General features: G+C 50.4%; 1 protein-coding gene and 1 long non-coding RNA gene across 3 annotated transcripts; one reads left to right on the top strand and one right to left on the bottom strand.

Annotated features, from left to right (window-relative positions):
• The first annotated feature begins 9,431 nt into the window (after positions 1-9,431).
• Positions 9,432-16,072, top strand: LOC109499284. 2 transcript variants are annotated; one of them, XR_006597251.1, is made up of 3 exons: positions 9,432-9,925; positions 11,970-12,055; positions 12,326-16,072. It is a non-coding gene; the product is annotated as an uncharacterized LOC109499284 (long non-coding RNA). The 2 variants fall into 2 exon arrangements; XR_002156573.3 differs by having other exon boundaries at positions 12,329-16,072.
• Positions 15,868-19,647, bottom strand: CYTL1 (cytokine like 1). Its single transcript, XM_003985603.4, has 4 exons — positions 19,462-19,647; positions 17,839-17,883; positions 17,578-17,706; positions 15,868-16,437 (listed from the first exon to the last, which is right to left on the bottom strand). The coding sequence occupies exons 1-4, from the start codon at positions 19,609-19,611 to the stop codon at positions 16,354-16,356; spliced, it is 408 nt and encodes a 135-aa protein (XP_003985652.2). The 5' UTR covers positions 19,612-19,647; the 3' UTR covers positions 15,868-16,353.
• Between the last annotated feature and the right edge of the window lie 3,213 nt (positions 19,648-22,860).

The raw sequence follows: 22,860 nt of genomic DNA on the forward strand, positions 1-22,860 counted from the left end.
TGGTATCCGGAGTGGATCAGGATGCAGGCCCTGTGGGGTGCTGACACCTGCCCCAGGCCAGCAGCTGAGGTTGGGGAGGGGGTACTCGGGCTTTGGAGAGTCTGTACCTGAGCCCCGGCCAGTCTCTTCTCCGAGCCTCATGACCAAATGTCTCCGCCTCCGCCTTGTCGGGCACCGTGCAAGCCCGTGCAAAGTCCCCTCAAAGAATACTGGGCTCAGGATCCAGAACCCTCGGGTTGAGTTCCAATCTTGCCACTTCTTGGCGGGGTTACCTTTGGCAAATTACCCAACCTCTCTGAGTATCCTTTTGTCCGCAAAGCTCTGTCCGGCTCTGTGCAAAATCAGAAAGTTCAGCTCTTCTGTTTGGGGCAAGAAATGGTACTGTTTGTTGGAAAGTGCGGAAAAGGTAATAACTGAATAATCATGACATCATTTACCGGAGGGTGATTTGAGTCATTCCAATGAATAAGGTGGCTATTTCGCGTTTTAAGTCCTGGAGTATTCGAAACACATCGGAAACAGACAGAGAATAAGCACCGTGGACCCACCACCCAGAGCTAGTAAATGTTACCATTTTGTCATGCACTCAAGTTTGTAAAAAATCAAATGCTACTGGGGCGCCCGGGTGGCTCAGTTGGGTGAGCGTCTGACTTCGGGCTCAGGTCATTGTCTCACGGTTCGTGACTTCCAGCCCCGCGTCAGGCTCGCTGCTGTCAGCGCAAAGCCCGCTTCACATCCTCTGTCCCCCTCCCTTTGCCCCTCCCCTGCTTGTGCTCTTCCAGAAATATATAAACAAACAGACAACAAAGCCAATGTTACTGATAAAGTCACAATCCTATTTCCCTCCCACGGTTTCTCCTCTTCCTTATTCTCCGGGAGCGACCGTTTTCATGGATGTGATGGGTTTCCAGTCCGTCTTCCTCTGCCGCTGAGAAGTTGTGAGAGTCTCAAAAATATACAAATATCCTAAGGGACATTTACTTTCACGCCCGGTTTTCTTATTAGACAATGGATTTTGCAATCAGCGCATGTTGCGTCGTGGGCATGTGACTCATCACTTTTCCCGGAGTGTGATGTTTCACGGAATGAAGATGTCAGAATTTATTCTTTTTTTTTTTTCCAAGAAGACCGTCCGGATGTTTCTTTTTCTTTTTTCCCTCATAGCCAATAACGAGGCGGTAATGAGCATTCTCGCTCCATCGCCTTGTGAGAGCTTGCCTGACATACGTCCCCAGAAGTGGAAGAGCTTTATCAATTATTGTGAAACTGCTCTCAAAAACCACTGTGTCAGTGCACAGCCTGTAAGCAGCACAGAAGGCTCCCTGCTTTTTCTTATCCACGCCAGCGGTTGGTATTACGAGACTGTATCTTTTTCCTGTTTGGTGGGTTTAAAATTGTAGCACGCTGTAGTTTTCATGTGTCCCTGTGGTCGGTAAACACACTCAGCATCTCTCCATATAGTGAAACAGCCATTGTGACGTTCTCCTGATCACGCAGTACGAGTTCTGTCCGTTTCTCTCTCGCTTTGTTATTGATTTACAGGCAGTGGCAGAGTTAACACGTGATGCTTCCCGTTGCACGGGGGTTGATTTTAGCTCTGTTTCTTGTGTCTGTTAAAGCCTTACGCCATGTTCACCCATGTTTCTCTTTATCGGAGGCACTCTTTGGGTCTTGTTGAAGAATTCTTTCCTTATCCTTTCCTTCCTTTCTGCCAGGTGTTCTCAGCATTTGAGAATATTGCTTTATTGATTAAGTCTGTCAACCGTCTCAAATTTATTTTTTTTTTTAATTTTTTTTTCAACGTTTATTTATTTTTGGGACAGAGAGAGACAGAGCATGAACGGGGGAGGGGCAGAGGGAGAGGGAGACACAGAATCGGAAACAGGCTCCAGGCTCCGAGCCATCAGCCCAGAGCCCGACGCGGGGCTCGAACTCCCGGACCGCGAGATCGTGACCTGGCTGAAGTCGGACGCTTAACCGACTGCGCCACCCAGGCGCCCCTCAAATTTATTTTTGAGGATGGTATAAGGAAGAGATCAAATTTCCATTGTTTCTAAGTGGATGTGGGTCATTCTGACACCTTTTATCACGTTGTCTATTACTTTCCCACTGATTTGTCGTGGGTTCTCAGAAGCTTGTCACATTTCCATGACTTGGTTTTTTGGGCTCTCTCTTCTGTTCCACCCTGGTCATTTACCTATTTTTACTTCTACAGCAGTATCCCAGCACATTAATTTCTATGACTTTCTGACAAGTCATGATACCTGTTAGAGAAATTCCCTTGCCCTCCATCCTTTTTCAAAATTTACTGACCTTTTATATTTTTTTATACATTTTAGGCTCATAATATCAAGAGCCGTCCTGTTGGGATGTTCACTGGATATGATCAACTTATGTTAATTTAAGATTCATAGCTTATCTCTATTTATATAAGGTATTCTTTTATGTTCTTTGATAAAGTTGTGGAATTGTCTCTATGATGTTGTAAACTCTTTTTTTGAATTTTTTTTACAGTCCACGGGGTGCCTGGGTGGCTCAGTCGGTTAAGTGTCTGACTTTGGCTCAGGTCATGATCTCACAGTTCATGGGTTCGAGCCCCGCGTCCGGCTCTGTGCTGACAGCTCAGAGTCTGGAGCCTGCTTCAGATTCTGTGTCTCCCTCTCTCTCCGTCCCTCCTCCACTCATGCTCTGTCTCTCTCTTTCTCTCAAAAATAAATATTTTTAAAAATTTTTAAACTTTTTGCAGTCCAAAGGTCTTATTTTTTTAACATTTTTTTAAAAGTTTATTTATTTATTTTGAGAGAGACAGAGACAGTGCAAATGGAGGAGGGACAGAGAGAGAGAGGGAGAGAGCGAATCCCAAGCAGGTTCCACACTGCCAGCACAGAGCCCAACGTGGAGCTCGAACCCACGAAGCTGTGAGATCATGACCTGAGCCGAAACAAAGGCGGACGCTTAACCGATTGAGCCACCCAGGCACCCCTTATTTTTTTTTTATACCTATGGTGCCATGAAGTCCTAGGGAAAGGGTTCCAGCAGCCCAGGCTACTTTCCACAGTTCTGTCGCAGCGTGGCTGTCTGGGTGGGACAGGCTGGAGCTCCAGGCGAACCCAAGTACCTCTCTCTTTGGCTTCCTTCTTTTTCTGATCATTGTCCTTTACAAGCTTCAGGAAGCGGTCTGGGCTCTTACAGGCTTAATAGGCTTTATACACATGTTAATTGTCTTAGCAGGAATCTTGCCCTTAACTTGTTTTTTACAACGCCAACCGCGTGCGGGGTAACACTGTAGGCTCTTCCGGTGTTGATGTGGTGTCATTTGTAGCCATTCTGTTTTAGACAGTGCCCGTTCCCTGGGCGTGCATAGTATCACCTTCCTTGTAGACTTGTGTGAATGGGGCCAAAGGCAGGGCTCCATGTTTCCTAAAAGGCTGAGAGCATAGGCAGAGTGCCTCTGTGCTTCCCTTTGTGTGGGTCATTTTGGGAGTTTGTAAACATGGTTTCTTATATTGATACCTTAGGGTTTTGCTGCTATTGTAAATGGGGTTGCTTTTTTTTAATGTTTATTTATTTTTGAGAGAGAGACAGTATAAGTGGGGAAGGGACAGAGAAAGAGGGAGACACAGAATCTGAAGCAGGCTCCAGGGTCTGAGCTGTCAGCACAGAGCCCGATGCGGGGCTCAAACCCACGGACCGCGAGATCATGACCTGAGCCGAAGTCAGACGTTTACGTTTAACCGACTGAGCCACCCAGGCGCCTGAATGGGGTTGATTTTTAATTGTACTTTCCAATTATTTTTAGATGTTTTATGTGAATGCTATTTATTTTTATTCTTTATTCATTATTGACAAAGTTATGTGTGTGTGTGTGTGTGTGTGTGTGTGTGTGTGTTTTTGAAGAGTGACAAAATATTGGACCCCTGGGAACCCACCGCTTAGTTGAAGAAAAAGCACGCTATTCTTTTCAAAGCCCTCTGTATCATCCTTGTCCTAGCGTCCCCTTCCTCCGCTCCTCAGGGGGATTAGCTCCTGTCCTGATTTGTTCTAAACACTCTCTTGAAATTCTTTAAAGCTTTATCCCATATGCTGCTATCCCACAAAATAGCCTTTAGGTTTTGCCTATTTTTGTTCTTAGCATAAATGAATCATACCACATGTTTTCTGCTCCTCAATGTTGTGTACCTAGAATCAGCTGTGTAATTACACGCCACTGGGATGTATTGATTGTCATTACCATTAAAGGACCCCAACCACTTACTTATCTGTTCTGCCACCAGTGGACTTCTGCATTGCTTCCAAGATGTTCCATAACCATCCTGTCATGAACATCCTTAGGCATATTTGTTGGGGGCACATGTGCAAGAGTATCTCTAGGATATATTCTAGGGTTGGAATTGCTGGGTCACGGGTCATGTGCATCTTCAAATTTCCTAGGTGATGCCAAATCATTTTTGCAGGTATCCCCTACCGTGAGCGGTATGTCAGCTGCTCTGTGGCCTCATCAAGGCTGGGTGTTGTCAGAGTTTAAAATGTTAGGCATGGGGGCGCCTGGGTGGCGCAGTCGGTTAAGCGTCCGACTTCAGCCAGGTCACGATCTCGCGGTCCGTGAGTTCGAGCCCCGCGTCGGGCTCTGGGCTGATGGCTCGGAGCCTGGAGCCTGTTTCCGATTCTGTGTCTCCCTCTCTCTCTGCCCTCCCTCGTTCATGCTCTGTCTCTCTCTGTCCCAAAAATAAAAAATAAACGTTGAAAAAAAAATTTTTTTTTAAAAATAAATAAAATGTTAGGCATGTTTGTGGGTGTAAGTGGTACTTAATTGAAGCTTTGCTTCTAAGTCTGTAAATGGAGACAAATATCTTCATCCACCCATTCGCCGATGTCGGCATAAGGACTGAAATGAACAAAGGGAAAATCAGACACGGGAATATTTTGTCAATTGCAAAGTTCTCCACGTGCTCAAGACGTCAGGCACCTCAGTGAATTGAGAGCATCTCGGAGCATCAGTGGACAATGTCAGAGCGCAATTCCAGATCCTTCCTCTCTGGGCTGAGCGATTCCCAACATCAGAATGTCCGTAGCACGGGGGGCCAGAGGAAGCTCACTGCGCTGTGAGAAACGCGGTGGTCTGAGCCCGTCTTCTGAAGAAGGAGCGGCTTCTGATTTCGTAGCATCTTGAGCTGGGTTGACGCTGGAGCCCTGGGACCAAGACAAAGGAGGGGCGCCTGGGTGGCGCAGTCGGTTAAGCGTCCGACTTCAGCCAGGTCACGATCTCGCGGTCCGTGAGTTCGAGCCCCGCGTCGGGCTCTGGGCTGATGGCTCAGAGCCTGGAGCCTGTTTCCGATTCTGTGTCTCCCTCTCTCTCTGCCCCTCCCCCATTCATGCTCTGTCTCTCTCTGTTCCAAAAATAAATAAACGTTGAAAAAAAAAATTTCCAAGACAAAGGAAATGAAAAAGCTGTAACCAGAGTGGGTCTCCCTGTCTGTGTGGCAGCCAGAAAATTCTCGAAAAAGTAGAGCTGCGTTTTAGGCACTTGACCGCGAACGTTTTAGAAATGGACATCCTTCACTAGGAAGGGATGACGGCGGACTGGCCCGCTTTCTGATGGTTCTGCTGTACTTTTCTATTTTTTCCTTTTCCTCCGGCACCTCATCAATTTCAGGGCGGTCCCTTTCTCTTTCCCGTGATCTCTACACCTGACCTGACAGTCTACAGATCCGAACGTTCTGCAAATGCGGGAGGCAATTTCACATCATTAGCCCTTTTGCAAATCAGGTAGGCTTAATCTCCGAGGATTTTCGCCTAGTAATTCTGTGCGTTTAAATCGCCCCCGGGTGTGAAGGCGCAGGACTAGCTTCAGCAGGCCAAGGGCTCCAGGACAGCCGAAACCCATGATTAAGCTTTTAGGTGTTCTCAGGAAGAAGAGATAAACGTTTTGTTCCTGTCTCTCCACTGCTGGCTGAGGTCCAGACGGTCATGTTTTATGAAGGGCTGAGTCAGAGCACTGTGAGAACAAGCACCCATACGATATGGGTCTGTGTGTGTCACTGTGTGTGAGAGAGTTACCAAGATTAAAAAAAAATTTTTTTTTGATGCTTATTTATGAGAGAGAGATAGAGCATGAGCGGGGCAGAGAGAGGGAGACACAGAATCCGGAACAGGCTCCAGGCTCCAAGCTGTCAGCACAGAGCCCGACGCGGGGCTCGAACCCACGAACCGTGAGATCATGACCTGAGCCGAAGTCCAGCGCTTAATCGACTGAGCCACCCAGGTGTCCCTGGAGTTACTGAGATTTTGACGTTGACCAAACCTGTAAGAATCGGCCATTCCTGAAAACAGGAAGAAAGACAGGAATGCTCCTATAAGCTTAGGAGCCTGTGCGTCTAGTGTGTATTTTATGAAGACAGAATGGACCCCGACCACTTGGAATCACAAGATCTCGGCCTCTCTTGGTCTTCCTGGGGAGCAGTATCCACTATCCATTAACGTCCAAACTATAGTTATGGAACATCCACTAAGTGTCAGGCACTGTTAGAGGCAGGAGACAAAATGTGACCCAGAATGGCATGGTCCCTGCCTTCCTGGAGCATATACTCGAGTGGGGGAGACACAGCAGGTAAGTAGGCAGACCAGTGAGCCCCGGATGGAGAACCACAGTGCCCCAGGGTGCCTTGCGGAGACTAATGGCAGAGGCCGTCGGGGGGGTAGGCAGGACTTTTGCAGACCCAGGTGAGAAGTTCAACTTTCCTTCGGAGTGGGAAGTGTTAAAAAGAAAACCACAGGCCCAAAATAGCACCGCTTGGGCCAGGCCAAGTCACTAAACCTGAGCTTAATACCTAACCTAATTGCTAGCACCCTTCCCCGGAAATACGGGTCTTTACCTGCCCGTCAGGAATTTTCTGTTAAGCACAGTGAGGTAATCCCTCACAGGCCTTCTCCATCCCCTAGAGAAAGAGGAGGTAAGCTGCATAGTAAAACCCCTGTCCTGCCTCCTAAGTTGGGGGGGGGGTGATCTTCCAGAAACAATCCTTTCTCATCTTTTCCTTATAAGGCCCTTGTCCCAACCTCCTTCCTATAAAGACCTTCCACTTTGTACAGCTCGCCAGGGTTCCCATCTACTTGCTACATGGGGTGCCGTGTTAAATAACGTCAATTAGGTCTTCAAAATTACTCTGTTGGGGGCGCCTGGATGTCTCAGTCGGTTCAGCTTCTGACTTTGGCTTAGACCCTTGGTGAGTTCGAGCCCTGCATCGGGCTCTGTGTTGACAGCTCAGAGCCCGGAGCCTGCTTCGGATTCTGTGTCTCCCTCTCTCTGCCCTTCCCTGCTCATTCTATCTCTCTCTCTCTCTCTCTCTCTCTCTCCCCCCCCTCCCTCTCTCAAAAGTAAATAAGCATTAAAAAAAATTTTTTTTAGCTTAAAGGTACAAAATTACTCCATTGAATTTTCTTTTTTAACAGAAGCCATAGGACATTTTTCAACAGGGGAAGGACACAATCTAATTGATGTTTAAAGCAGATTATTCTTGGGGCGTCTGGGTGGCTCAGTCGGTTGAGCGTCCGACTTTGGCTCAGGTCGTGATCTCACAGTTTGTGAGTTCGAGCCCCAGGTCGGGCTCTGTGCGGACAGCTCAGAGCCCGGAGCCTGTTTCGGATTCTGTGTCTTCCTCTCTCTCTGCTCCTCCCCGGCTCGTGCTCTCTCACAAAAATAAGTAAACATTAAAAAAATAAAATAAAATAAAGCAGATTGTTCTGCCTGCTGTGTGGCAATAGGATGGGAGGGGCAAGACTGAATGCTGGGAGCCCAGTAAGGAGGCAGGTGAAGACAGTGCTCCAGATGGGGGCTCCTGATGACCTTGGCCCAGGGAGCTGGCAACAATTATGGAGATGAGAACGCAGGTTCACAGGACATGGTCAGGCTTCTCCAGTGTATTTTTTTTTAAATGTTTATCTATTTTTGGGAGAGAGAGACACACAGCGTGTGAGCAGGGGAGGGGCAGAGAGAGAGAAGAGGGAGACGCAGAATCGGAACGAGGCTCCAGGCTCTAAGCTGTCAGCACAGAGCCCGATGCGGGGCTCGAACCCACGAACTGCGGGATCATGACCGGAGCTGAAGTCAGATGCTTGACGGACTGAGCCACCCGAAAGCCCCTGTAAAGACTTTTATTATCAGGAAATGGCTCACCAGGTGACTGGGACTGAGAAGTCTCCTAATCTGTTGTCTAGCTGGAGACCCTGGGAAGCTGGTGGTGTAGTTCTAGTCCGAGTCCGAAGGACTGAGAACAGGAGAGTCCGCGGTGTAAGTCCTGGCCTGAGGGCAGGGCAAGGCCAATATCCCTGCAGGCAGTCAGGCAGAGAGAACAGAATTCATGTTAGAATTCGGTTGAATTGTGACCTCCCCGCCCCCCAACAGCTGATGTCAGAGAACTGCTCGTTGGTGTGAACTCTCCCCCCACACAACACATGCACCTTGGAATTGGGTGCAGAAGCTTACCAGCCTGCGGTCTGGGTGGAAACAAATGGTGCAGGACGGGACCATGTTATTGAGACAAGAAGAGCCCATGGGCGAGTGGAAGGAGAGGTGACAAGCTAATTCTGGGCCACGTGGGAGATTTCAGATAACAGAGTAGTTGGGGAAATTAGTCTGAGCCTCCAGCGGAGGGAGACGTGGGTTTGGGTGCCGTAAACATGCTGACAAAGTGGCAGGGGCAGATGAGAACCTGGGAGGAAGTGCAGAGAGGGGCGCCGGTCCGGGACAAAACACGAGCAGAGGAGAAGGAGACAGTCAACCAGAGGAAAGTGCAAAGCCACGAAAGTGTGCAGTGCAGCCATCCAGACAGACACAGAGACGAGTGAAGGTGAGACAGAAGTGATGGCCTCACACCTGTCAGAACGGCTGAAAGCAACGCAGGGAACGACAGATGTTGGCGAGGGTGCGAGGGTACGGAGAAAGGGGAGCCCTGGGGCGCCGTTGGTGGGAGTGCAAACTGGTGCAGCCGCTCTGGAGAACGGTCTGGAGGCTTCTCAAAAAGCCAAAAAGAGAATTACCCTACGATCCGGAAGCCACACTACTCACCCAGAGAGTACGACAATACTAAATTAAAGAGACCCATGTTTACAGCAGCACTATCTACAGTGGCCAGACTATGGAAACAGCTCAAGTGTCCACTGACTGATGAACGGATAGAGGCCGTGGTGGATGTATGCAGTGGAATATTGCTCAGCCATAAAAGAGAATGAGATCCCGCCATTTGCAATGACGTGGATGGAGCTGGCGAGTGTTATGCTAAGAGAAATAAGCCAGAGAGAGACAAACACGTGATTTCACTCCTATGTGGAATTTAAGAAACAGAACAGCCAAGCAGAGAGAGGGGCGAACCAAGGAACAGACTCTTAGCCCCAGAGAACAAACTGATGGTCACCAGAGGGGAGGGGAGTGGGGGGATGGGTGAAACAGGTGATGGGGACCAGGGAGGGCACCTGTCATGATGAGCTCTGGGTGAGGTATGGAAGGGTTGAATCACTATATTGCATGCCTGAAACTAATGTCACAGTGGATGTTGACTAACTGGAATTTCGAGAAAAGGAAGAAAAAGTGACCTTGGATTTGACAGCACGGAGCTCACAGATGTTTTAAATTTTTTTTAACGTTTATTTATTTTTTGAGACAGAGAGAGAGACAGAGACAGAGTGCAAGCAGGGGGAGGGGCAGAGAGAGAGGGAGACACAGAATCCGAAGCGGGCTCCAGGCTCCGAGCTGTCAGCACAGAGCCCGACGCGGGGCTCGAACTCATGGACTGCGAGATCATGACCTGTGCCGAAGTCGGGGTGCTTAACTGACGAAGCCACCCAGACACCCCATGGGTGCTTTATAGGAGTGGTTCTGTGGGTGTGATGGTGAGAAGTCAGACCGCAACGTTCAAGGAATGAATTAGAGGTAAGAAAATTGAATTTTATCCCAAGGGCGGTGGGGAACGGCTGATGAACTGTCCGTGGGTGCGTTACCTGCTCAGATTTGCTTGTTCAGGTAGTGCAAGGACAATGGGGTCGGGGGGGGGCAATAAATCACAGGTGAACGTGCAGAATCAGAAGGCACGTCGATGGAAGGGAGAAGCGCTCCACAGTTTGCGTCTGTACCAACCCCCCTTCCCCCTAGGATGTGATGTTCATCATGACCAGGATGAAAGTGAGGATAATAGTAACAACAGCTGCATTACTGAGTATTTGCTAAATGTCAGGATTGTGCTCAGCACTTTACGTGACTTACTTTACTGAGTCCTCAGCACTGTCTTCTGGGGCGGGCACTCTGTTTTCCAGCTGAGGCCAGGAAAGTGAGGACAAATTGAAAGCCCGCAAGTCATTTGAAGGCCACGCTGGCAGAGGGGAGATGAGGCCAGAGAGACAACGGAGGGGGGTGGGGGCAGCTGATGAAGGGTCCCGTGACCTTTGTCAGGACTTCGGCCTTTACTCCGAGTGAAATGGGGAGCCAGCGAGGGGTCCTGAGCGGAAGAAGGGTGTCAGGCCACTTGCATTTTAATGGACCACTCTGGCCGACGTGCCAAGAAGAAGCTCGATGAGGCTATTGGGTGGAAGCAGCTATTGCGATAGGACATAAATGGGAGTGACTTGGGGCCAGGTTGCTAGAAGTGGAAGTGGTCAGATTCTGGGTCTATTTGGAAGTCAGAGAGAGCGGGAGTTTTGATGCATCGGATGTCGATTAAGTGAGACAGAGAAGGGCCAAATTTGACTCCGGGCTTCTTGGTTCCGGCGCAAAGATGGCGTCTACAGCCATGACACCAGGATGGTCCCCAAGATAGAGCAGATGAGGGAGAGGGAAGGATGGGGGCTGAGTCTGGATCTCACGGCCGCAGAGCAAAGAGGAGGAGAGGGGAAGCCCCAAAGGAGACGGAAGAAGGGGCCGGTGAGGTGGGAGGGAAGAGAACCCGGGGGCGGGGTCCCGGGCTCCTAAGTAAGGAAAGCACCACAAGGAGGAGGAAGTGGGCAACTGGCTGGAGCCTGATGGCGATCGTGACGAATATAAAAGCATAAAATAATTGCACGCGCGAGATGTCGTGCGGAAACGAGTTGCTCCTTCCAACCGGGGCTTCATAGAAGTTGCACTTGAGTGGATGGAAGAATTCTACAGGTTTGCAAGACAGCTCAGCATCTGAAAAGATTTGCAGCATTTGGGAAACGCTGAGGCGCAAAACCTAAGGAAACGTGTGTGTGCGCGCGCGCGCGCGCGTGTGTGTGTGTGTGTGTGTGTGTGTGTGTACCGGGGGGTGGTGCAGAAGAGCAGTGGGTGAGGCCAGAGAAGATCGGGATCAGGAGTACCTTATGGGGGGCCCCTGGGGGGGCACCCAGAATAATGGAAGTAGGTTTTGTGCTTCATAAACACCACTCTGGCTTGTGGCGGAGGGACTTGGAGGTAGGGAGGGGGAAGTCAGCACATCACTGGTGTGGTCTGGGAGGCGGGCTAGGAGAAGCGTTCATCAGAAACTGTGGTTTCTTCTTGGGAGAGGGAGTACTCAGACTTTCGCACTGCAAAGTACTCTGATGAGCGAAAGTTCGTCGGTTTTTACGTTTCTAAAATTGTTTCCGAAGTTCATACGTTCTTAAGCAGCAACTGTATTTGCTTTTTTTTAAAGTTTATTTCTGAGAGAGAGAGAGAGTAAGAGCGAGTGGGGGAGGGACAGAGAGAGGGAGAGAGAGAGAATCCCAAGCAGGATCCACGCTGTTAGCACAGAGCCCGACTCGGGGCTCAAACTCACAAGCCATGAGATCATGACCCAAGCCAAAGTCAGATGCTTAGCTGACTGAGCCACCCAGGTGCCCCTGTATTTGCTTTTGATGCTACTAGAGCTAATTAGAAGTAAGTAGAAACCTTACCAGGGGCCAGATAAGTGCTTTGAAAGCGTGAATTCGCATTATCCCCTAAACAAGCCTATGAAGGTTTTATTAACGTCATTCCCATTTCACAGATGGGAAAACTGAGGCACAAAGAGGCTGAGCAAACTGCCTACTGACACACAGCCAACCCAGGAGCGGCTCTGCTTTGTTTCCCCAGGTGAGTGAAGCCAGTTGAGGAAACAGCACACGGGCTCTGTCCACCAAGATGTTGAGGCTGTAAAACAACCAGAAGCATTTATTTGGGGTTTTAGGGATCGCAATCCAGGAGAGAGAGTCAACAGACACGGCAAGTGTGCTGCCATGAGGGGGTAGTGCGGGCTTAGGAAGGCAATACCCACAAGGTTACATAAGTTGTTTTGAAAGAATTATGATTGGTGCTGGCAGTCTTTAAACTGACCATGTAGCACACGTTGGACTTTTTGGCTAGCAGGCGTCCAAAGTAGAAGGATGCGTTCCAGGAGGTGGTGGAGCTTGCGACTGACCAGAGTCAAAAGTTCGCGGTGTTCTGAGAATTCAAACAGGAGAGGAGAATACGCCCTGCTTCCTCAATATCCTCTCGACTCCCTCCCGACTCTATTTTGGGTGACTCTCCAAGCCATGCTTACTCCCTTCAGAATCTCCTTTCACAGCCATAACCATTAACAAGTCCATGAGGAAAAACATCTCTTCTGATGGGGAAGAGGAAAAGGGCCAGTGACAGCCAGATTCTGACCCGGGACCCAAAGAGCCCATAATGGATGAGACCCGACAGCGGTCTGAGTCTTGAGCACAGGCTGCGTGTCGTGTTCTTAGAAGGTTCTGAACTGATGCTGAGGTAGTAAAGAGGAAATGGGGAAGTCAAGAGATGCGGAGAAGATCGGGTTGACCAGTTGGCTGTGGAGAAAGAAGGAGAAGGACGGTGCCCTAACATCTGGCTTGGCGTTGGGCTGGCGCACAGTGGGAGTAGCAGTGTCCTTGATTTGCTATTTTTGAAATCCAAAGCAAAAGGATCCCTTCTGGAATTGATAACTCCCAACCACTGGGTTCCAGTCTCTCCGCCTTGAAAGGAATTCTCCTTACGTGACCCTGGTTATACAACTGGTGTGGGATAGACATCCCGCCGAAGTGTCCCTGGAAGACCTCCCCGTAATGAAAGTCATTTCTATTCTGACCCCACAGCGTCTTCGGCTTGACTTCTCGTCTTCCCCAACCACACGTCGGGGTTGGAACCATCTGACTCCAACTCCATTCTTGCCTTTGGCTGTGCTACGTCTTTCTTTCCGCGTAACAAGCTCCCAGTCACATTTCAAGAGCCTGCTTACTTTCTGAACCCTACAGAAACCTTTCTGCCCCATCTCAGGCAGAATTATTTACTCTTTTCTCTGCCATCTTCCTAGATTTTGCAAAGGTCTCCTCTGCTAATCAAAGGGGAAGAATTCTTTACTTTTCATCTCAATATTTGCTGAGTTTATAAATAAGCACTCGGTAAATATTGAAGACATAAGCAAACAAATGAATGTCTGAAATGCGTAAATTAGTCCTTGTCTTCAACGGCTTATTTTGCTACTTAGAAATAGCAAAGGGTTAGTAGAGCCATGAAATGAAGGCTTCTAGCACTTGGCTATTTGTCTGGAATGCCTCCGTCACCACTTGCCAGCTGTCAGGGGAAATCACATCACCTTTGAACCTGAGTGCGTTTCCTCCGCTGTAAATCGGGGTGGATGACACCCAACCAGGGGTGACATCGTTGTGAAGGTTCAGCTGGTAAGCGTGTGCAGGGTGCATGGCGCCATGCATCAATACTGGGTATCTGTCAGGAAGTGGTAGATGGTGGCGGTGGTGACAGAGAGATAGTTGCATGATTTTCTTCTGTGAAGGGGTTCTCTCTTAAAAGAATGGTTATCGTAGGTTGAAACCTATCTCTCAAAGATATACGTTGAGGTCCTAACCCCTCAAATGTGTGACTGTGACCTTATTTGGAAACAGGGTCTTACAGATATTGTCAAATTAAGATGAGGTTATCCTCCCCTATGGTGGGCCCTAATCCAATAATTGGTGTCCTTGTAAGGAAAGTGGATTTTGTTTCTTTTGTTTCGTTTCTTCAGCTCTATTGAGGTGTAACTGACAAATAAAACTGTATGTATTTAAAATATATAAGATAGAGGGGCGCCTGGGTGGCTCAGTCAGTCCAACATCTGACTCTCAGTTTTGGCCCAGGTCATGATCTCAGGGTTGTGGGATCGAGTCCCGCTCAGCATGGAGCCTGCTTGGGATTCTCTCTCTCTCCCTCTGCTCCTCTCCCCTGTTCTCTCTCACTCTCTTCCAAATAAATAAATAAATAGAGTGAAAAATCCCTGCTTTGTTCAAGTCCTGTTGCTAGTACTCTGTGCCATCGCTCAGACTTCTTGTCTAAATAAAAATAAAATATATAATATGGTGATTTGATATCTGTTATACTTTGTAAAATATTTACCACAATTCAGTTAATTAACACATCCATCACCTCACAGAATTACTGTGTGTGTGTGTGTGTGTGTGTGTGTGTGTGTGTGAATACTTAAGTCCTACTCTTAGCGAAGTTCAAGTATGCAATATAGTATTATTAACTAGGGTCACTAGGCCATGCCTTAGATTCCCCAGAGCTCATTCATCTTGTAACTGAAGACTTGTACCAACATCTCCCCCATCTACCCCCTGGCCCCAGGGCCTGGTAACTACCATTCTACTCTATCTATGAATTCAGGCTCCCCCTTTCCCAAAAAAGTTCACATATAAGTGAGATCACACAGTATTTGTCTTTGTCTATCTGGTTAATTTCTCTTAGCGTAATGCCCTCAAGTCAAGGTCTATCCATGTTGCTGCAAATGGAAAGTTTCCTTCCTTTCTCATGGCTGGGTAGTATTTCAGTGTGTGCGCGCGCGCGTGTGTGTGTGTGTATACATATACATACATACACACATCACATTTTCAGGCATTCATCCGTGGATGGACACTTAGGTTGTTTCCATATCTTGGCTATGGTGGATTTGCTGTAGTCAGCATGGTGCAAGATATCTCTTCAAGATATTGATTTTGTTTCTTTCAGCTATATATCCTGGGATTGCTGGGTCACCTGGTAGGTCTACTTTCAATTTTTTTAGGAACCTCCATACTGTTTTCCCTAATGGCTGCACCCATTTACGCTCCCACCAACAGTGTACAAGGGTCTGCTTTTCTCTACATCCCCACCAATCCTTCCCTGTTGTCTTTTTGGTAAAAACCACCCTAAGAGGTATGAGGTGATGTCTCCTTGTGGTTTTGAGTTGAATTTCCCTGATAACTCGTGATGGTGAGCATATTTTCAGGTTCGTTTTGGCCATTTTATGTCTCCTTTGGAGAAGTGTCTATTCAGGTCCCTTGTCCATTTTTGAAATTGGATTACTTGTTCGCGTTTTGTTTTTGTTTTTGTTTTTGTTTTGCCATTGAGTTACAGAAGTCCCTTCCTCAGTTTGAATATTAACCCCTTATCAGATACATGGTTTGCAAATATCTTCTCCCAATCCCATAAGTGCCTTTCATTTTGTTGATGGTTTCCGGTGCTGTGCAGAAGCTTTTGAGTCTCGTGTAATCTCACGTGTTTATTTTTCTTGCTGGTGCAGCAATCAAGGACCCAGTGACCTGGTGTTTGTGGTAAGTGTCAGACATCGCACTACCTGTGGGTCTGATACAAGGCACAGTCTGCCCCCAAATATATATGGTGGGCATGTCTCAATGCTTTAAGGACAGACATTCATGCAGGTGGATTGAAACAGACCCAGAAACACTATGCTTGATGGAAAGAGGGAGAACAGTGCACCCCGCGAAGAGCGGCAACTTTTAGAAAGTCCGCGAAATAAACAATTCCATGTCCACCTTGGACAAATACTGCAGGACACGTGTTTCTCCCGGTGAAGACAGTGTCTACTTGATTTTCATCACCTTTCAAAGAAAAAGTGGTTCCCATCAGCACTGTGTGATTATGAACCTTGCAGATACACTTTATTTGGCAGTGAAATTTCTTTAAAAATGAAAGTTGATGGTGGGAGGGGGTAAGAAATAGAAGATTGGCTACATGTACGCAGAAACCTATCAAGAAGGAAAAATGTTACTGGTACTACATTAAAGCAGTAATACAAAGCTACTGTTTTGCCTGCTCTCAATCGAGATGTTCACACAAGAGAAGCTGGTTTCCCCTTTCCTTCTCAGTGATCAAATACACATCCTTGTGCATCTAACCATCCGGCCAAGACAAAACCAGGCAGAAATGAAAGCAAGACTTCTGTCTTCAAGGTAGGTTTTGGGGGAGGCGCACACACTTTGCTTTCCAGCAGGTGGAGAGACGTGACAGTTTCTTACACTATAGTGACAGAGAGACCTGCCAGGGCGCATGGCTTTAGCCCACCGAGTCTGGGCAGCTGACATAACTGTGGTCCCCTTGGGCTCACTTTCTGGATTGTCCTATCTCTGACGGCCTGGCAGGACCGTGGTCACTGGGACTGGGTATTCCAAGGCATCGCAGTCATCAGAGAGGAACACCAAATCCTGAAAAAGATGTGCAGTGAGCAAGAATGTTACCGAATGTGGCCCCAGAGCTCATGCACGACAATAGGACTCCTGGTTATCTTCAAAGGCTGTTCGGTTATTTCTTTTTGTGTGAAAACTTCCCGTCCCTTATTCTCCCGAGGAGAACCGGCCATGTCTTCACGCTCCCAAAGAACGTGATATAATACTGCATTAGAAATATAAATAATCCTGTATTATAATTGTATCTTCTCCCTGTCTTCCCCCACCCCACCCCACAGACCAAGGGCAGAGGGGAATGAGGACAGAAATGGGAGTGGGGAGGAAATCCATGGCAAATCTTTGATTCACGAACAAACAAATGGAACCAAATAGCTAATCATGTATCCTGAGAACTTACCCTGGGCCCAGGCCTGGTGCTAGGAATTCTCTGAGTGATCACTTCGCTAACGTCTTAGGACCAATGGAGTTCCTACAGCGACCCGCACCCATGGTTGGGGAGTCGTTATTACCAGTATCCTTCCAATGATGGCGTGCGGTGGGCATAATTGTGTCTCTGGTTCACAAATGGGGAATGTGTGGCTGAGAGCAGGGACGAGTGGCTCCCATCTGGGAAGCAGGAAGACGGAGCGAGCTCAGGTCTGTCTGATGCGGAAGCCTGTGCCCCCGGGGATCACACGACTCTGCTTTCTACGTCTAGTGCTCAGGCTTTGGTGTTCTACGTTTCCTGCATTTTTCTGCCTCCTTCCCCTCTCCTACCAGAAGCCTCCTATCACAGAGCATCCGAAGCCCCTCTTCTGGAAAGTCTCCTCTGACCCCAGTGCTCGGAGCTCCCCGAATTCATAACCTTCTCTTCCCACCCCTGCCCCATTTGGCTCCTGGCCGAGTCTGTCTCATAGGTTTAGCATATGGCCCTGGATGTTGTCCCCACACCAATGTGACTCATGGAGGGGACGGCCTTGTCCTGAGTGCCCGTCACTTACCAAGGGTGGCGATGGTAGAGGAAGGGCTTTGTGAACTGAAAGCACCCCATAAATGTTTCTCCTCCTTTCTCCTCATCTCCGGAACACCCCCGCCCCCCGCCCTCCTCTTCTACGAGCCCTGGGCTGAGCATCTTGGCTGATCACAAGCAGAGAAGGAATTTTCAGTAGTGCCACCTACTCTCCTGCAGAAGGAGTTCATGATGGTGTACAGTTTCCGCACTTTGTCCTTCAAGGCATCCACCTGGGCCACTTTCCAGCACTGGGGCGAAGCCACAAAGTCCCGCAGCTTGGCCAGCACGCAGTAGTTCTGGGAACGGACAGCAGGGGTAGGGTCACGGAGGAGTCAGCAGCCAGAGGGACAGGAGTTGCGCGCCCCTGCGCCCTTCTGCACGGCTCTCTCCCCACCCCATGCCTCCCCCAGGCAGGAAGACCCTCTTACGTGTATATCCAGGCGTAGCCTGGGCAGGTACCTCACACACGCCTCCTGCGGGAAGGGATACGGGTTACCATGATGCCCACGGGCACACAACATCGGCTGGTCACAGAAGGCTCCCTGCCACCCTCCCAACAGCCATACAACCCCATACACACCTTCCTTGATCTGATTTTACACACACACACACACACACACACACACACACACACACGCATGGGTTTGATTACCTATGCATGGTCAGAAAGCTGTAATACTATCCACGAGAATGTTATGGCAGTTGTTACTGCTAGTGGTAGAATGGCAAGTGATATTTATTTTCTTCTCTGTCCTTTGTGCTTTTTCCAACTGTTCTATAAAGCACAGTATTCCCCCCCCCGCCCCACTTATATGTGGGAGCTATATGCCAAGACCCCTGTGGGTGCACAAAACCGTAAATAGTACTGAACCCTATAGATCATATTTTTTTTCCAATACATACGTACGAGCCCAGATAAAGTTTAATTTATAAATTAGGCTCAGTGAGAGATTAACAGTTACTACTAATGAAAGAACAATGATAGCAACATACTAGAATAGACTGACCCTCTGACCATACGTCAGAAGGGGGATCGTCTGCTCTGGGGCCGCGGCTGACCGCGGTTGACCGCAGGTAACTGAAACCCCGCAAAGCAAATCCACGGATGAGGGGGGATCTACTATATATGCCTTTTATAATTAGGGAAAAAATACACATTATTTAAGTTTTAAAATAAAATAAAATAAAATAAAATAAAATAAAATAAAATAAAAAAGGTGTCAGGGTATCATAATCCCACATCTGAGAAACATTACATTTTGTTTGAAGTGTTTACGCTGGGTGAAGAGACACTTTATATTTTTTCAAAGCTCTTAATGAGGTTTCATTTGTTTCTCTACCGGACAAGCGGTCAGGGGGCCCGGGTTCTAGCTCTGGGCAGCTCTTCTGGAACCTCCTGCCCCCACCGTGCCCTGGGTCTGCCTGTTGAAACAGCAGTGATAACAGCACTAACGTTCCCGGGGCGACCCCCGCCCCGCGCACTGCGCAAGCCTGTCTCATTCACGCCTTTACCCTCGCATCGCCCGAAGAGGGTGGCAGGCTCTCTACCACCCGCCCCCCTCCCCTCCACAGCCCAGCACACTGAGATTCAGGGGCCGAGCGCTTTGCCCAGGGTCCTGCAGCAGGGACCCGTTCTGGGGGTCACCCCCTCAGCCCACGCTCACCATCTCCGGGCTCAGTGAGGGCAAAGAGCTTAGTTCTGTGTTCCTCCTCAACTCCAGAGCTCTAGGCTCCTTGGGGAGCTTTTATTTCATTTTACAACAGATCCTCTCATTGTTGCTGGCAGCTTACAGACAAAGACCTTGTGAGGTCTCGGATAGATTTCCCTTCTAGTCAAAACACAAGAGATGCAAACCATTGTTCTCTTACTTAGTAGGATGGGAATAAAATGCAAACCCTTGAGATAAACATTGACCAGAAAAGAAAAAAAAAGGGCGTGTGTGTGTGTGTGTGTGTGTGTGTGTGTGTGTTTTCCTGGCCCAAAGGCACGTTTTGGGAGACCGGGTCTGCACGGAGCCTCCTGGCGGGGCGGAGGGCAGGTGGGGACTCACCGAGGGCTCCATGGCCTGCAGGCGCTGGGCGTCCCCAGTGACCTCCCGGCTCAGGCTCAGCATCCTGGAGTAGCAGGTCGGGGGAGCGGGCTGTGCCGCGGGGGGTCCGGCCAGAAGCAGCAGCAGCAGTGGGAGCAGCCCGGGCGTCATGGTGCTAAGGCAGCCTCCCTGCGTCCCTGTGGCCGGCAGGCGCCCCTTTAAGCGGCGGCTTGGGGGTGGTCCTCCACACCTCCTCCGCTTCCTGTGGGCCCCCGCCAAGGCCACGGAGCACGCCCACCTGGCCCTGGACACTGGATCCTTTCAGACCTGAAGCCCCCCCCCACCCCCCACCGCCTTGTGAGAGGAGCGGCCCGCCTGGGGACACCTGGAAAGGATGGGGGTGGGGGGGCCCTTCCTCTCCCACACCTTCTCTGCTGGCAGGGGCGCTCCTGAAAAGGCAGGGCCGGTTGGTGAGGGGGTGGGGGAGCACAGGAAGACAAGGACGGAGTTTCGCTCGGGGTGAGGGGTGGGCCTTCGGGCTCCTCCGCAGTTGGGGTGGGGACCCTGTTGTTAAACCAGAGCAGAGCCGGGGGAGGGAGAGGGGCCGGAGGTGAGGGATTGAGCACCAGTGATGCAGGGGCTTGGGGTCAGGCAGCCCGGTGTCGACGTGTCCACCCACCGCTGACCGCCCAGAGGAAGCCTAGGGGGTCGCTTACCCTTGGAGTGGCTGCGCCTCTGCGTCTGCAAGACGGGCTCTTCCCGTGCCTGTGGTTGGGGGGATGTGTGAGCACCCCCAAGCCGGGAGCACTTCAAGCCCCTGGCCCAGGCCTCGGCACAGAGCAGACCCTCGGGAAGCGTGGTTTCTCCGAATGTGCAGGGGCTCCTTTAGTGACAAGGCTCTACGGGCGACGCTCCTGTACGGAGACCCAGTTAAGGATGAGCTCTCCCCTCAGAGAGGGGCCCACTTCCGGTGACGCCCTTGGGCAGGTGTTTTGGCTCGTGCCTCCCTCTGGTTGTCTGTGAAATGAGGATGACAGGAGCGCCTAGCTCAGAGGCCCACGGTGAGGAATAAAGGACACAGACCTAGTGTCACCGGCTGAGCTAATGTCACTGTCTCTACGCACACGAGTGTCCCTGTGGGGGCGCGGGCGCCGAAAACAGTCCCATGTTCCAGGTGGGAAAACTGAGGCTCAGAGGATTCCAGCAACTGGCCCGAGGTGGCAAAGCTGGAAGCAAATGGGTCGAGGCGGGGCTTTGTGCCCTGTCCTCCTGCGAGAAGCAAGATCCTCACGGTCAGGGATGCACTTGGGGCCCTTGGGCTGCCCAAGGGGGACCAGAGAACAGGCAAGGAGAGGAGTAGTCACAGAGAGGAAGGTACCTACTCGACACCGAGCGTCACTGCACACCGTTTCTGTGACAGCTATCCCGGCTGTTGTCACGAGTGCCATGAGCCCCGCGGAAAGTCCCTCAAGTGGGTGGGGCCATTCCCATTTCCCCGACGAAGAAACAGAGGTCTCGGGGGACATGAAACCAGTTGAGGTCACAAGGCTCATGAGGAACCCGGGCCTGTGTCTGTAGGTCTCCCAGGGCTCTCCGGCTGCAAGGGAGGGTACAGAGGAGTGTGGTGTCCCGCCCCCGCCTCTCCCTGCAGCATCCGCCCCGAGAAATCCCATCCTAACCCGGTATCATGCATCCCCCGTCCACACACAGAGTAGCGCCACCCCCGTCCCTTCCAGGCCCGAGGTCTTGTTTATCTAGCTTTCCGGCGTGAAAGCCCTGGGCTGGGATCACAGCCACGCCTTCCTGTTTTGCAAGTGAGAGTGGATTCTCTCAACACTTTTATCGAAGTGACCTGGGGACAGTCTCTGGGGCACCCTCCCGGACAGGACGGGACTGTGTGGGTTTGGAGCTGAGCGGGCAGCAAACAGAGAGGTGGTTTTCTTCTGGATGAAGGAGTCCCTCACTCCCCACATGGAGTGCCTACGGCGTGGGCCTCCCTGGCAGACCAGCGGGCCCAGCCAGGGACGCCAGGCCTGCTTTGAAAGGCCCCAGGGCTTCTGGATGGGTCCATCGAATGAGCTTCAGATTCAGAGCAGGGAAGAAAAACAAGCCCAGACACCCAAACAAGTCCTTGGACCATTCAGATGGAGAGGATGGTGTATTGGAAAACAGGAGTCGTCAGTGCGTTTGAAGTCCAGATAAACATGTCGCTAGGAGATCCGGCCTTGTCTCACTCGGGACGCGGTGAGCGAGCGGTTGTGGATGGGGCCCCTCGGGCAGATCAGAAGCTTCTCCTGCACCCTGAGCTCCAGATGCTGAGCTCACCTTCGCCCCCTTCCTGTCAAGCGCGCCTCCAGAGCCTGCTTGCATACCTCCCTGGATGGGGAACTCATTGCCTGCTGGGGCCACTCTCCAGGCTCGGGGCAGCTCTGGCTGATGCAGACTTTCCCCAAGGTGAAGGTGAGTTGTGACGACTCCCCTGTGCTCCCGTCTTTGGCTTAAAACTGCTTTCCCTTCTTCCGCAGAACAGCCCTGTCCCGATCCTAAGGCCACCCCTGTTCTTCAGTCTGTGCTCAAGCACCCATCCTTGCCCCTCCAGACAGAGTCGGCTCTCTTTCAGAGCAAACGTCTCCCGCGGAAGTGGCTTCCGGATCTTTTCCCACAATCGCATCATGATTAACATCTTTCTGCCTGGAGCAGAAATCCTCTCTCGCCAGCCCGTTTCAAGGGCTCCCCTGGTTCCCCGAGGCCTGGAAGACCGTCTGAGGTCTCCGGCCTCCTCTCCAGTCTCTTCCTGGTGGCGGTGATGATAACTCACTCTGGAAGTGCTGCCTTGCTCTGAGGCCAGGGCAAATGTCAGTGTATGTATTTTACCGTCGTCATTTGAGGGCACCGAGGCCCAGAGAAGCCGAGTGACTTACTCCAAACCACACAGCATTAGTAGTCGCAAGGGTCTGTAGTCACCATACCCAAGTGGCCTTTAACTTTCAAATATGCTGTTCCCTCTTCTTGGAAGACCGTTCCCTCACCTAGTGTCCCGGGTTTGCTACTTCTCACCCTTCCATTCACAGCTGAAGTGCCGCTTTCTCCAGGAAGCCTGCCTTGACCCACAGAGGCTGGACTGGGTCCCCTCTGCCCGACCATCTCCCCCAGACCCATCACCCTCCCCTGCTCTGCCACGTCACTGTCCACTCTGGCTGCTGTCTTGTCTGCTTACCCATCCCCCATGGGCAGAGCAAGTGTCCACTGTGTCTTTATGTCCACAGCAGGGGGCCTGGGGCCAACACGGAGCACGTGTCCGGTAAACATCTTCCTCCAAGTGGAGACGACCACCCCTTTATTCACCCTGGTGTGTGTCACTGGGTTTCATACGCAGACTGGAGCAGCCCTTCTTGAGAAGTTTGATCAAAATGAGGCTGT

Source organism: Felis catus, chromosome B1, assembly GCF_018350175.1.
Source record: "Felis catus isolate Fca126 chromosome B1, F.catus_Fca126_mat1.0, whole genome shotgun sequence".
Lineage (NCBI taxonomy): Eukaryota > Metazoa > Chordata > Mammalia > Carnivora > Felidae > Felis > Felis catus.